Genomic DNA, 14083 nt, shown 5'->3' on the forward strand with positions numbered 1-14083 from the left:
ATGAACACATTCTCTTAACAGTTAAAAAAATACAAAATGTATACACTTTTATCATCATGTATAAAAACATGATGTATAATTATCTTTGTCTGATTCAGTATCAGATACAACCAACACCACCCCCCACCTCACCCGTCAAAAAGCCTTCAAATTACTTTACACAATAACTAGTGGAGAAGGACAAAAGTGAGTTAAATTCATTATTCAGTCTGCAGGTCAAATAACCAAATGGTTAGCTCAGCTCTAACCAACCTCACCAAACAGACAAGCCAGATTTCAAGGATATGTGCCTGTGGGAAGAGGTTAAGAGAACAAAGATACCCTACCACCACCACCACCCCGCCCTGCCATTTGCACATTTCTTAGCAAGCAATGGAGATGGGAGATACTTACTTAAAGCTCCTGAATTTCCCAAAGAGCATGTTCGATGCAGTGTCAGACAGTGAACTAGAAATGATTCTCGAGATTCTTGAGTGGTTCTGCTCCTGAAAGGATTGAGACATTTTCCAAATTCTCAATTTTTATTCCTTGCTTTTATCATCCGACTGAAAATCTCTGCTTAGAGATTTCCTTTGTATATGGATTTCACATGGCAACAGAAGGTTTACAAAGGGAATCCTAGTTTTATGAGGTCACTCTGGGCATTCCAGTACCTGTTACTGCAGACTACATGTGGGGAGTGCCTCAGCAGGTTTCATCCACAGATCCTCTCCCCGCAGAAGGATGGTGAGTGCCTCAGTTCAGCAAAAGGATTATGAGCACCCAGCAACTATGGAGCTCTGGGGTAAAACTGGGAGACAACGGAGATAGGTCAGACAAAGCCCCCCTTGTCTGGTAGATAAAAGCCCTTAGTAACATGTTACAATAAGGTAAGCGTGCTCTGGTTTGCTAAAGCTGATGAAATGCAATATACCAGAAATGGGTTGGCTTTTACAATGGGGATTTATTAGCTTACAAGTTTACAGTTCTGAGGCTGTGAAAATGTCCAAATTAAGGCATCAACAGGACAATACCTTCTCCTCAGAGAAAGGCTTCTGGTGAACTGGGACTTTTCTCCAGACCCACATGGCAAACTGGCCATACCTGCCCCTCCCAGGCCAAAACAACCAGCCAAGAACTGGCTTCAGAGGGTTCAGCTCCTTCTCATGTTTCTGTATGTTTCTCCAGTTTGGGGCAGGAGAAGAGTGTTAGAGAGGGGAGGGTTTGCTTGTTGTAACATATAGTGATTTTTCTGGCCCCTGAAATGAGGTGGATTACAAAGACAATCCCTGTTAAAGCCTTATACTATAATGCTTCAAGGGACTAACATCTGTTACTTAGATGGATATATATATTATTTTAATCTACATTATAATTTCATCAGTAAGTGCATTCTGAGTTCCTTCAAAGAACTCTGTTTCTGAAACTTCTAAAAAATAGATTATTTATATTCCTTTTAACTCTTGTCACTGAAACAGTGTCAGCGTAGAGCTCACAGTAGAACTCATTACACAATAGAGCTCATTAATGGCTAATACTCAAGTTGATTCTAGCTCAGTGGCTACAGACCCCTCAGTTCAGGGGCTAAAACATGTAAATGAAGAGGAAAAATGACCCTGAGTTCCTCCTTAACTAGGTGAGTCAAATGAGGACCTAGCAAGTAGGTCACTGTGACAGTGAATACTTTTATTGCCCCACATTGCTGGAAAGTCACAGTCAAGACACTTATCCTCTCCTTTAATTCCATATCTGAAAAGTGAGGATAAAACATACCAAGAGAGCTCACCAAATATTTTTACTTTTATAATCTAATAAACAACTTAAGTAGTAACAGCAACTAAAATCCAAATCAACTTTAGCTTCATCAGAATTGTTATAGAAGGTTAAAATCCTTTACACCTCTTCTGGACTAAAAGGGGGATGCAAAATGAGACGAAATAGTTTCAGTGGCTGAGAGATTCCAAATGGAGTCGAGAGGTCACTCTGGTGGACATTCTTATGCACTATATAGATAACACCTCTTAGGCTTTAATGTATTGGAATAGCTAGAAGTAAATACCTGAAACTACCAAACTCCAACCCAGCAGTCTGGACTCCTGAAGACAATTATATAATAATTTAGATTACAAGGGGTGACAGTGTGATTGTGAAGACCTTGTGGATCACACCCCCTTTATCTAGTGTATGGATGAGTGGAGGAATGGGGATAAAAACTAAAGGACAAATGGGGTGGGATGGGGGGATGATTTGGGTGTTCTTTTTTCACTTTTATTTTTTATTCTTGTTCTGGTTCTTTCTGATGTAAGGAAAATGTTCAGAGATAGATTGTGGTGATGAACGCATAACTATGTTATCATACTGTGGACAGTGGATTGTATATCATGGATGATTGTATGGTGTGTGAATGTATTTCAATAAAACTGAATTTAATAAAAAAAAAGTTAAATAATCTACAGATGTCAGACAAACTGCTACATAAAAAGAAATAAAACTCCAAATCCAAAAAAAAAAAAAAAAAAAATCCTTTACACCTGCAGAGTTCATAATTCTTTTTCCACCTTATAACTATTCTCCAACACAAGGCATTTGTAGAATCACCATAACTGCTTGAATTTCTGAGTTTAAAATGTGTTAATATCTACTCCCCCCACCCTGGTCTTAATTTTTGATCTTTAAGAATGCTATTTCTCTTTCTGAATATTAGTAATATAATTACCTGATTGGTTTACACTATGTATGTGATTAGATGTAATGAAAAATACCCCAGGCTCAAGTTTAAACCATTTTGTATTTTACTGGTTTTACAAAATGTGGAAAAAAGATGAAATAAATTTACACCGTAATTTGTTCATGTAAATTGCCTTCAAAATATATTGCAGCTAAGACATGTATAAGATTTTGCATGCATTTTGGAAGAATTCATACAGAAGCAGCTGCTTTTTCAATAAACTGGGCCAGTTTCACATCCCTTTTGGTCAGTCCATTGCAGTCATGTGAGGTGAGAGTTATCTGGACCTAAGAAAGAGGGAAGCAGTTTTTAAAACCCTGAGCTGCAGGTCATGTTTTCCTCCTTTGGTGATTCAAATATTAGTCTATTATTAAACATTCATATTTGCGAATTGGGGGATTAAACTGTTCAGAAAATACTACATTATGAATAAACACTACATTTTCAAAACCCAGCAAATTCTGGGGACACAGTGTGCATTAGCTGGGACCAGCAGCCACCCAGGGATAAAAAGATTCTCTCGTACAAGGAGGCAACTCAACTGCCAGAAACTTAAATCTTCTTTCTTGAAAGGAAAAAAAAAAACAAAACAGAGACTGAAGTTCCATTTTAACTCCCATTACTTTAATTACACAGACTTTTTTCAGGCCACTGAGTAAAACCAAGTTATTGATGTAATTATCTTAGCTGCGATATTTAAAAAGCATATTTCCAAATTGGGGGTGAGAGGAAGGTAAGAAACAGTGTTACTTCTTGACAGATCAATCAAAAAGCAAAAGCACAATTGTGAGCAAGGAGAGGCAACTAGGAAGGAAAAGTTTATCCCGGTACCAGGATAAATTACTCCAATAAATTACAAGAGTAATGCGAAATTTTCTCTTTTTCAGAGGATTTTCAAAGGGAAAATAAAATGCCACAGAAATCTGGATGAAAAGAGATCCCAAATGGCATGACCACAAAGGCAGGGACATTTGGGGGAATGAAGGTTTCTTCTCACTGTACCCCCTTAAAAGTGCTTGAAGCTGCTTTTTTAGTCTGCCCTTTGTTCTAAGTAACAGGGTCAGTTCTCACTAGGGAATCGGAATTTAGTAACAGTAATTATTTAAAGCACAGTTCTTGAGCAGATTTATTTCAACGAGATAAATAAGGCCACATCTATCTTATTTGCTACTATTTCTTTCAATAATTTCCCTTAAAGAGTTTAAAATTTTAACTACATGACCAATATGCAAGTTTAATTCAATAGCCTAATGTGGCTCATATTAGTTTCAGTAGAAAACAAAGCATGAAAATGAAAATAAAGAACTTATTCACCATCCTCATGAGCAGACCTGAAAATTTACCAATTTGCAATAATACAAGGGATTCTCAGAGAAAGGTTAAAAGAATGTTTTCCTAAATACAATAACATTTATCTGAACAAAACAAGGACAAGGAGGAAAGGAAGAAAGAAGTTTCTTAAACTCCATAATCAAGATGATCCAAAAATAAGGCAATGCAGTTACCTTGTTGTACACATTGAACCATTCTGGGTGGTGATTCATCTTCTCTGCTTGTAGGGCAACTCGGGACATAAAGCCAAATGCCTATATAGGATGAAAGTCAAAATTAATTACTGATATTGTCCTCTGTCCTTGATCCCAAACAGATTCAACCAGATAAAGACATGGCTAGGATCCTTATGGAAGCCTAAAGAAATCAAATAATAAAGGGGTTGCCCTCCAGGTAGCTGGTGTGATGGTACGGAAGGACTATGACCTGCTATTCAATGGTGAAAAACAATCAGGCTCAAATAAACAAACTAGGAAATTGGTTTCACCCAATGACATGTCTGGACTATTTAACTGGCCTCAGGAGGAGACTCTCCAAAACAGCATAGAAATAATTTCCCTTTAACCCAGTGCCCTGGGTCTTACTACCTGGCCCCAAATCTGAAAAATCACTTTTCTTGCAGCAATATCCTTTTTACTTTTACTCACTGGGTTGCTAACTAAGGCATTAACCACAAGACTATGAAAAAAGGTCTATTCGGTCTGTTATAAGCAAAGCAATGGCAGATTTGAACAGCTTCCCATCCTACCATCCAGACTAAACAGAAAGAAGGGAATGAAAGACTACTTGCTTGCTTGGCATATTCTTGCTACTGTCCAACACTGTCCTTTAGACAAGCCTAATAATGAGCAGTGGGCTGCAACCCCAATGAAAGGCATAAGTGTGGATCTATGAACCTCTGTCTTCATACCCCAGAGAAAGTGGAAATATAATTTTATTAAGCAAAAGGCAAACTTGGCCTGAGAGGCAAAAAACAAAAAACAAAAAAACAAAAAATTGCTTACTTTCAAATTTGTATGAGGGTAATTGTGAACAACAGGAGAGTCTATCCCTATCATGTCCAGAAGGCAAACATACCTGGTAAGACTCTAAGGTAATGGCACATTAATTACAAAGTTACACTGGAATTCACAGGCAGTACCTATTATATTCACATAAATACTTAACTTCATGACCCCTATACAGAAAAACCAGTATGATGTTAGTTGGGTTATATTCTTTCAATCACCAAATGACCTAAGAGCGCATTTCCTAGTTTACAGCAGGAAATATGGAAGTGCCATTTTATAGCAATTCTGTGTCATTCATAATGGTTCCTTTCTAAGAGTAAATTTCCTTTGGGATAAAGATTTCCATTTTGACATGTAAAGCTGTGCCAGTTTGAATGTATTGTGTCCCCCAAACGCCATTATCTTTGATGTAGTCTTGTGGGGCAGACATTTTGGTGTTGATTAGATTTGCTTGGAATGTGCCCCACCCAGCTGTGGGTGATGACTCTGATGAGATATTCCCATGGAGGCATGGCCCCACCCATTCAGGGTGGGCCTTGATCAGTGAAGCCATATAAATGAGCTGACTCAAAGAGAAGGAACTCAGTGCAGCTGTGAGTGACGTTTTGAAGAGGAGCAAGCTTGCTAGAGAGGAACGTCCTGGGAGAAAGCCATTTAGAAACCAGAACTTTGGAGCAGATGCCAGCCACGTGCCTTCCCAGCTAACAGAAGTTTTATGGACACCGTTGGCCATCCTCCAGTGAAGGTACCCGATTACTGATGTGTTACCTTGGACACTTTATGGCCTTAAGACTGTAACTGTGTAACCAAATAAACCCCCTTTTATAAAAGCCAATCCATCTCTGGTGTTTTGCATTCCGCAGCATTAGCAAACTAGAACAAAAGCCTAGAGGTTTTGCCTGTTAGGAAAGAAAGTTCAGGGAAATCCATTTAAACTGTATGGAATTATCAGTGGGAAAATAATATTTGCCTTCCCTTCCTTCTCATTTCATAATCTCATTCTTTTGAAACTGTGAGGCGAAGAGAAAAGTTGAATGTGAAAATCTCTTTCATTATTGAAACACAGAGTTAACCTTATACTGAATGACATATACTCAGAGTTTTTATTCTATTTTCCTATAATGCTTAATTCTTGTTTAGCTTCAGAAGACTAATATGACTAATAAACCATCACTGAGAGACAGTAATATAATCATTAAGAGCATGGGCTTTTGATTCAGAGAGTACTAGGTTCAAATCCTAACTCTTCCACTAAATCATCATAAGCCTTAACTGCAAGCCTCAGTTTTCTCATCAATAAAATATAGGGATAATAAAAACCTCAGGTAGTCATCCCAAGGAAAAAAATGAGGTTGAAGCACTAAGTACAGCAGTTGGCACAGAGTAAGAGATCAATAATGGCACAAACTGCTACCACTAGTACCACTGGCTAACTGCACAAGGTAAGTAATGATGGGTAAAAAGCCCTTCCACAATCGAGAATTCAAGATTCCAATTGCTGTCTCCTTTTGAATGGCTCTTTCCTTTCCTCTTCTCTTTTGTTATAAACATTGATCACAGATACAGAACAGACAAATGGATAATACACTGTGGAATAATACCCCAACACACACTGACTGAGGAAAACAGCTTAATGACAAGAAAGCATGTAGGCAAAGTCAGTCACTCCCAAGTTCTCAAGCCCCGTAGCTATGATTTTTTTTTGAAACATCTTCCTAAAAGGTCCAAAATGATGTTTAGAATCACATACCATTTCCCAAGAGCCAAAAAAAATCAAATGGGTGATTTGAACATAGCCTGAAATGTCCCTCAGATCTTTGACCATGAGCATGCTATGCTATCAGCACAGTAGCTAAATCTATTTCATCACAGATATGAGACTTTGAAAGAGTATATCTTTCAATATATGAACATATTTCATATGAATATATTTCAACAATGAAAGACTGCAATGGGGACTATACAGAGCAAAAGGCAGAAACAAGTAGATTCCATCCAGGGCACGTCTATCAAAGAGAGCTGTGGCACTAGGCTGAGGACCTTGGAGTGGAGGTCCAACCCACAGTGTTCAAACAACAGAAGCAAAGCATAATGTTAGAACCCACAGCAGCCTCAGCTGGAGCCCCATATGTTTTTTATAAAAAGGCACAGTGTGAGCATTGTTCTGTGCTCAAAAGCTCGACTGTTATAACTAATGCTTTTGGTATGAATACGACCATTTAAAATTCCCAACCAGTTGCACTGAGTGACAATAAGCATCAGAAAACAAGCCTAGAAGCAGATATTTCTCACTTTGGGGTCAGTTGGCTTTAAAAACACATATGCATGCCTTAATGTACCCAAGTTCCAAAAATAGACTAATCATTTGCTTGAACAATGTTTTTGCCCCTGGCGTTTGCAGCTACAGATACTGAAACAGATTTTCACATGCCTGAGAATTAATGTTGATTCTATCTGTGGACACAGGGCTGGTGCACAAATGGAGGGGAGTGTGCCCAATGTTTCATTCCACTCCAGCCCCTAAATTCCTACTCCCAACTCCAGCTCACCCCCAAATCAGCCTCTCTAGCACACAACTAGAGCTGCCTCTCCCCAACATTTCAGGTCTCCATCCCTCACCTCCAGCTTCCACCCCTAGGCCTGGCTGATCACTGGAGTTTCCAAAGGAGAGGTGAGAAAATTCATAATTGAAAGAGGAATAAAGTTCTTTTTACCTTAGAATGAATGCCCCTAAATGCCCACGTATACTGGACATTTGTCAGGGATTTTAGGCAGCAAAACATATGAATCCATTTTCAATTTGGGAGATTCCCTATCCCTTGAGTCTTGAATGGAGGGAGTACCCCCACTTCCACAACTGAAGTTGAAGGCTTGGGTAGGAACCAGCCTAGGAGAACAGCCCAGTCAGACTGAGGCTTTTGCAGGAGTGATGCACAGTCACTGGAACAGTTAGAGATGATTTGTGTTAGTGCAAATTGAGGGCCTAGCATGTACTTTGCCTCCTCTTTTCAAGCCTGATTTTCCAGTCTTCCCAGAGATTCCCAGTCCTTACTGAAGTCCTGCCAATAAATCCTTTTTCTGCTCAGTCAGCCAGCATTGGTGTTCATAGTTGGTAAACAGAAGCCCCCACCCCACCCCACTCCTAGTGGCACACACACTTCTCAGGTAAATTTTTATTGGGGTGGGGGTGGGGTGGCCCTTTTGCATCTTAAGTTAAAGTGCTCCTCTGGCTTGTCTGTCTCCAACTGTGAAGGAGCCCCTCTCTCATCACAAAAAGGGGGAATTGCAGTTTTTAAGATCTATAAATTAATTACCAAATAATCCCCAAAACTTGAGTAAGGCCACATGAGAACACTTGGAAGGATTATCCTGGAAACAGAGGACACCCCCGGTCAGGGTCTCCCCTATCCCCTAAGGTCCTGGAGCCCTCAAAGGAAAAGCATCCAGTAAATCAAGGTCACCCCCAGTTAAGGCAGGGGCAGTCCCCACCCGCATTGCCTGGAACTAAATGAGGGGAGGAGGGAAGGGCGGTTTATCCTGAGGATGGGTCTCTGGGGACCAGGCCGGCCTGGGGCACAGGGTGCTATGGCCAAGGCCACTCCTCACGGCATCAAGTTGGTCCTGAAGGAGCCGGGCACGATCGTCCAGGCTGCGTTTCTGGGCCAGGACCACAGCCTTGCCAGCCAGCAGAGAGCAGTAGGTGCGCAACCCCTCAGCTGGTAGTGCCCGCACAAGCACTTTGCGCAGAGCCCGCTCCCGCCGCGCCACGTGCTCCTTCAGCTCCTTGGCATCCTCCTGCTGCCGCTGCAGGAGCCGGAGTCGCTGGAGAAGAGAGGCCTGAAATCGCGAGGAGAGGGTGCCATGAGCGGGGCAGGAGAGCAGCGGCTCCCAGGATGGTTCCAGAGGAGACCGAAGGTGCCTCCCCGCTCTCCCCGTCTGAACCCCTTTTACCCGTTCTTCGGGGTCACCATCTGCGCCTGCCCATGCCAGGGCCTGGTGCACGCGGGCCAGGCGGCTGCCCAGCAGCAACAGGAGGCCAAGCACTCGCTCCAAGTCGGCCATGAACCGACTGAACCGCTCTAGCTCCCGGGGTGCACAGGCTTGGCCCACAGTGGTCTCCAGAGCTTCCTCACACCTGGCCCACACCTGGGCCATCTTCCGCAACTGCTCCTGCTCTGCATAAAGATCCCACAGCATCTTTTGGAGAAGGTCAGCTAGCTCCATCTGCAGGGAGGGCCTGGGTACTCAGGGATGGGGTTAAGCCTCTACCTTCTGAGCCCAGACTCTGGGCTTTTGCCCCACCTGGCCTCCACCAGACCCTCCACACTCACTTTCTTAGCCTGGATGCTATTGATTGGCTCAGGGCACCCCTGGCCACTTGGCTGGTCAGGCATAGTGTAGGGGGTAGGGTTTTCAGACCTTGTCTCCTCCTGAGATGTTAGCAGAAGATGGGTGGAGCTGAGTAGACAGGACCTGGTGACAAAGCCAGAGCTCCCTGGGTTTTACTGCCCCAGAGTCTCAGAGCTTAGAATCTGGAGTCCCTGGTACCCCTCACTCACCGTGGCTCAGAAGTAACTGCAGCCTCCTTTCCAGCCCCCCCAAAGGCTGGCCCCATTGTAGCCCGGACCTCAGCTAATGGAATCAGCCCATCCAGCAGGTCCAGGTGTGGCTCTGGGCTGGGGTGGGGGACAAGGGTGTCACTCAGAGAGGGATCTAGCCTGGCCAGCTCCTGAACCAGCTCTTCGAGGTGCTGACTGGGCCACGTTGGCCTGGAACCAGGCTGGCCAGTGCCCCAGGCCAGGGCAGTGTGGTTAGGGGGCCCTGGAGAATCATTGCTTGGAGGTCCCAAGGCTTCAATTGGGAGAGGTTTGAGAGGATCACTCTCTGTAGTTGCAGGGGGGTCAGTGATCAGTTGTCCAGTGGGGTCATCCATGGTTGGGATGTCACCATTTGCAGCCCCAGGGAGGTTGCGGCATGTGGGCCTGGAGACACCCACAGAACTGTTCACTCCCTGCCAGCAGTCATCTGCTCCTGCAGTCTCTGGGCACTCATGGAGGGGGTTCGCCATGGGAATTGTAGCCCGACCTGTCCTGTGGCCCAGGTTAGATCCATGCTGGTCAGAAGCACAAGTGCTGAAAGTGGAAAAGACACTAGATCAGAAAAAGCTTTGGCCACAAACAAGTGGTGGCCTCCAAAGGCCACATGCCCTTATCTGCACCACTTGGACCCCCAGGCTCCAGGTAGAATTCCGTGCCCTCTAGCATTTTGTGGATGTTTGTGATGGGGGCGGAAGCAAGAGGGAATTCACCTGGTTGGGAGCCCCTGAGAGGCACAGGAGTCTTCTTCCAGGAAAACTTCATCATCAGGCAGGGAGGGGAGCCGGGTAGGCACAATGCAGGTTTCTGAGACTCTCTTCTCACAGGTGGCAGGGTTGCTCTGGGGGCCCTCTGTAGGACACACCACTGCAGCCTCCTTCTGAGTTAGGAACCTGGAGGCAGGGACCCCACACTGACCATAGTGAACAGAAAGGAAGTTCTTGGTGCTGCACTGAGGAGATAGTAGCATGTGTGTGTGTGTTGACCAAGGGAGGGGTGCAGTTTGCAAAAGACAGAGTCAGAAGGCTCAGAATGAGGGGAGGGTGGGGATGGAGAGACTCTGCTTTCTTGGGCAAGAACTATGAAAGCCGCCTCCCCCAACTTTAGTCCCTAGAGTGGCTATGTCTCTCACCTGGAAAGTTTGGTCTGACAAAATGGTCTGGAGGGTTCTGCAACTTGGGGAATGGCCTGGCAAGGTGAACAACAAACAACACTCAGATGAAATGTGGTGTGAGTTTTCAGTGTTCCAGATTCCTCACCTCCAACCCCCTCTCCCTGCCTCCCCAATCTCTTCCATACCTGGACAATAGATCTGGTCCCTTCTGGACCTCCCCAGGAGCCCAGGACATCATCTGAAGCACTCCAGCTCTGACTGGCAGACCTGTAGGCCTCACCAACTTTCAAGGACCCAGGGTCTGGGTTGGCTGTGCCTGGGGGCTGGATACTGGGCCGCCATCCTATCTGATGGCCTTTGAACCCCGCCAGCGCCTGATGCTGCATCTCCTGGGGCTTGGACCTGGAAAAGCCAGAGCTGAAGCAAGCCTCACCGGAGCATTCCCCAGCCGGCCCAGCGCCCCTACCCATGCGATCCAGCTTCCCGGGTTCCGAGAAGCACCACTTGAGCTGCTGGTTAGCGAGGCGACCCTGGCCGGTGATTCCTTGCGTGGAAGGCCCGGAGTGTGTCCCCTCCACCTCCCCGCCCGGGTGGCTGAGTGAGGCGGAGCGCGGGTGCACCGCGGCTGGCCGTGCCGGTGCAGCAGAACGCAGGCGAGCGGGCAGGCTCATGCGGAGCTCCTTGCGCTGGAAGGACGTCTCCCGGAGCACTCGCCGCTGCGCGCCCTGTAGCCGCAGGCGGTAGGCAGCCCTAGAGGCCGGTGGGCTGAGCGGCTCGGCAGCCCGTGCTGCGGCCTCGGCCGCCAGGGCGTACAGCAGCGGGGTGGCCTGTCTGCTGAGCGGCCCTGGAGTCACGTGGACGTCTGGTGGGCGCGGCCCACTGCCGGCGGTGGACTCAGGCCAGGGCCGCGGGGAAGTGCGGTGGACGGCGGCAGACGCGGGGCCCGGGCCGCCCCACACCACGCGCACATAGTCCCAGTCTAGGTAAGGGGAGGCGTCGGTCCCGGGCGATGGTGTGTGAGGCTCAGGACCGTTGGAGACCGTGGAGAAAGAGCTATAGGCAGAGTCAGCGCGTGTCGACAGCCGCCGCAGGTCAAGGCTGTGAGTGGATGAGGCTGGGGATGTGCGGTTACCACCAGAACCCAGGGCCTTCATGGCTGAGGTGGTGGGTGCTGAGGCTAGTTGGCTTTGTGGGTCCTGGAAGAACATGGATGGGGGTGGCGAGCTGAGGAGCTCCGGGTTGGAGTTAGAACAGCCCCTCCACCACATAGAGCCAAGTGCTGACATGTCCCTTCCCTGGTTCCTCTGCCCCTGCTGGCATTCCCCCCACATGAATTTTGGCAGAATTACCTAGGGGTCAGGGATGGCAAGGGCTGTAGGACAAGCCCTCGGGAGCAGCTGTGGAGGTCAAGGGCCTCAGCTCAGTCGAAGGAATTGGTGTTCTCTGCTGGGGCTCCCCCAGACCTACAGCCCTAGCTTCTACCCTGGTACCTCCTTGGGCCCTGAGCATGAGAACATACATATTCTCCTTTCTTCTCCAACCCCATTCCACCCAGGCTGCTTTCTGGACACTCTGTTCGCTTCTCCATTGATCTTGCCCTGATAAACAGTTATTGAGAATTCTGAGGTCACAAGAGAGCAAAGAAAGGAGGGGGAGGAGACCCAGGTCATGGGGCAGGGGCAGTTTCACAGCCTTCCTCCCTCCCTATGTGCCGGTTATTTTCCAGGCACTTTATATATTTACCTTGATCCTCTCAACTGATATCTCCGTTTTACGGATGAGAACACGGATGCTCTTGAAGGGGGTGGAGGTTAGAATGATGTGCCCAGGGTCACAAAGCTGGTAAATGGCAGAGCCCTGCCTGGAATCACTGCAACCAGGATCAATTTCCTAGAAACAAATCCTCCTCAAAGCCAATTTCCCCTGTTCCCCCACCCTCCCCTCACCCCACCTCTAGCCACTGCCTGAAGCCTTCATTAAAGCCTAAACTCCTTTGTGGGAGTTTGAGGTGTCGCCCCACCTCCCCTCAAACTATTGGCAGGTTCCAGAATAATATGGTCCCTGCTTCTGAGACTGCCTTTTGTCTAGGAATGACCAGCCCACCTGCCTCTATGCCCTCTATTCTTGTTCCTCCTATAGGACTCAGCTCAGAGGTCTTTTAACCTTTGGGGAGCCCTGCAGTGTCCTGAGCACAGCACTCACCACCCTGCATTGTTGGCTTGCTTGTTATTCCTGCCTCCTATCCCACCCCTGAGCTTCCTGACGACAGGCCCTGATCTTAGTCACCTCTGTTTCGCAGCACCTGGCACTGTGCCTGGCATGTAATCAGTGTTAAATATTTGGTTAATGGCCAGGGAGGGAGCAGGCTTGCAGGGAGAACATGTGGGAGTGGTGCTGGTAGAGAAAGAAGAGGCCTCCCTTAGCCTCTGCCCACCCATCTCTCTCTCCCTATCGACTTTTCTGGGGAAGGGGACAGAATGGGTGGAGGAGTTGCCACCATAGGCACTGACCAGGTTATTCATGCAACATTAGGAACAAACAGAGAGGGCAAGCACAGCTTGAAGCAGGACCGGCCAGAAACCCATACCTCCCCAGCCCTGGGAGGGAGAGTGAGAGGAGGAGTTGCATCGGTGTGCAGTGCCCAGCCTGGAACCATGACTGGGGCAGGTGGGGCTCTCTATGAGCTATGGGGACTTTGCGGGGTGGGTTGCCTTCCTTGAGCTGCTTGGTAGGGAGTACAGAGTAGGGTAGCCTGTAGCAGGGGTAGGGACTGAAAAAACAGATTCATCTGAGCCTCCTAGATACTATTTGGAGCTCTGGGTCACCCTCTACTCCCTTCCCTGAGGCCCAGAATGCTAGAGATTCCTGGTCAGGATAGGTAGGGGGTTAGGTGGTCAGAGAATATAGTGTTTCCTACAGGCAGCAGCTACAACATTCCCAGGAAGGGCTCTCAGCAGACCTGGTACCAGATATCGCCCACCAGGGGCATTTTTATGTCCACCAAGCCCAACCCTGCAATCCAGTCCTCACACTCAAATGTGAGGACCTTCTCCTTCTGCAATGTGTTTCCACTCTCTGGACTTCAGAAGGATAAGAAGAAAACAGCTACTCTGAGCAGCAGTCCTTGGGAGGACAGTCACCTCCTCTAGGAAGCCCACCCTGGCTGCCCAGCCACTGGCCCTCTCTCTGCCTAGTCCTTCTGAGCCCAGCCAGGGAGCACTGTATATACTGGTTCATTGCTCTCATGCGTGCCCATGTTAGCTTGCTGCATCTACAGACAGGAGTGACGTTCAAACACAAAGATATTTCCTCAAAAAAAGACCTT

At 46.8% G+C, this 14083-nt stretch overlaps 1 protein-coding gene across 7 annotated transcripts in view; it reads right to left on the reverse strand.

The window, feature by feature from the left end:
- LOC119507989 (protein Shroom1-like) overlaps positions 1 to 14083 on the reverse strand; it is an 82958-nt gene that overhangs the window by 66879 nt on the left and 1996 nt on the right. For 2 of the 7 annotated variants that reach the window (XM_037801382.1, XM_037801383.1), the window contains exons 4-13: positions 12502 to 12648; positions 10944 to 11954; positions 10777 to 10832; positions 10358 to 10537; positions 9609 to 10181; positions 9381 to 9522; positions 9001 to 9273; positions 8656 to 8886; positions 4213 to 4293; positions 2905 to 2994 (exon numbers count right to left, since the gene is read on the reverse strand). In XM_037801382.1, coding sequence (XP_037657310.1) covers positions 2905 to 2994; positions 4213 to 4293; positions 8656 to 8886; positions 9001 to 9273; positions 9381 to 9522; positions 9609 to 10181; positions 10358 to 10537; positions 10777 to 10832; positions 10944 to 11954; positions 12502 to 12648 — 2784 coding nt within the window. Of the gene's footprint in view, positions 1 to 393; positions 486 to 653; positions 791 to 2748; positions 2995 to 4212; positions 4294 to 7763; positions 7990 to 8363; positions 8419 to 8655; positions 8887 to 9000; positions 9274 to 9380; positions 9523 to 9608; positions 10182 to 10357; positions 10538 to 10776; positions 10833 to 10943; positions 11955 to 12501; positions 12649 to 14083 lie in introns of those variants that run through there. The other 5 variants (XR_005211376.1, XR_005211375.1, XR_005211377.1 and 2 more) reach the window with 5 other exon arrangements.

This window comes from Choloepus didactylus, chromosome 13, assembly GCF_015220235.1.
Source record: "Choloepus didactylus isolate mChoDid1 chromosome 13, mChoDid1.pri, whole genome shotgun sequence".
NCBI lineage: Eukaryota > Metazoa > Chordata > Mammalia > Pilosa > Megalonychidae > Choloepus > Choloepus didactylus.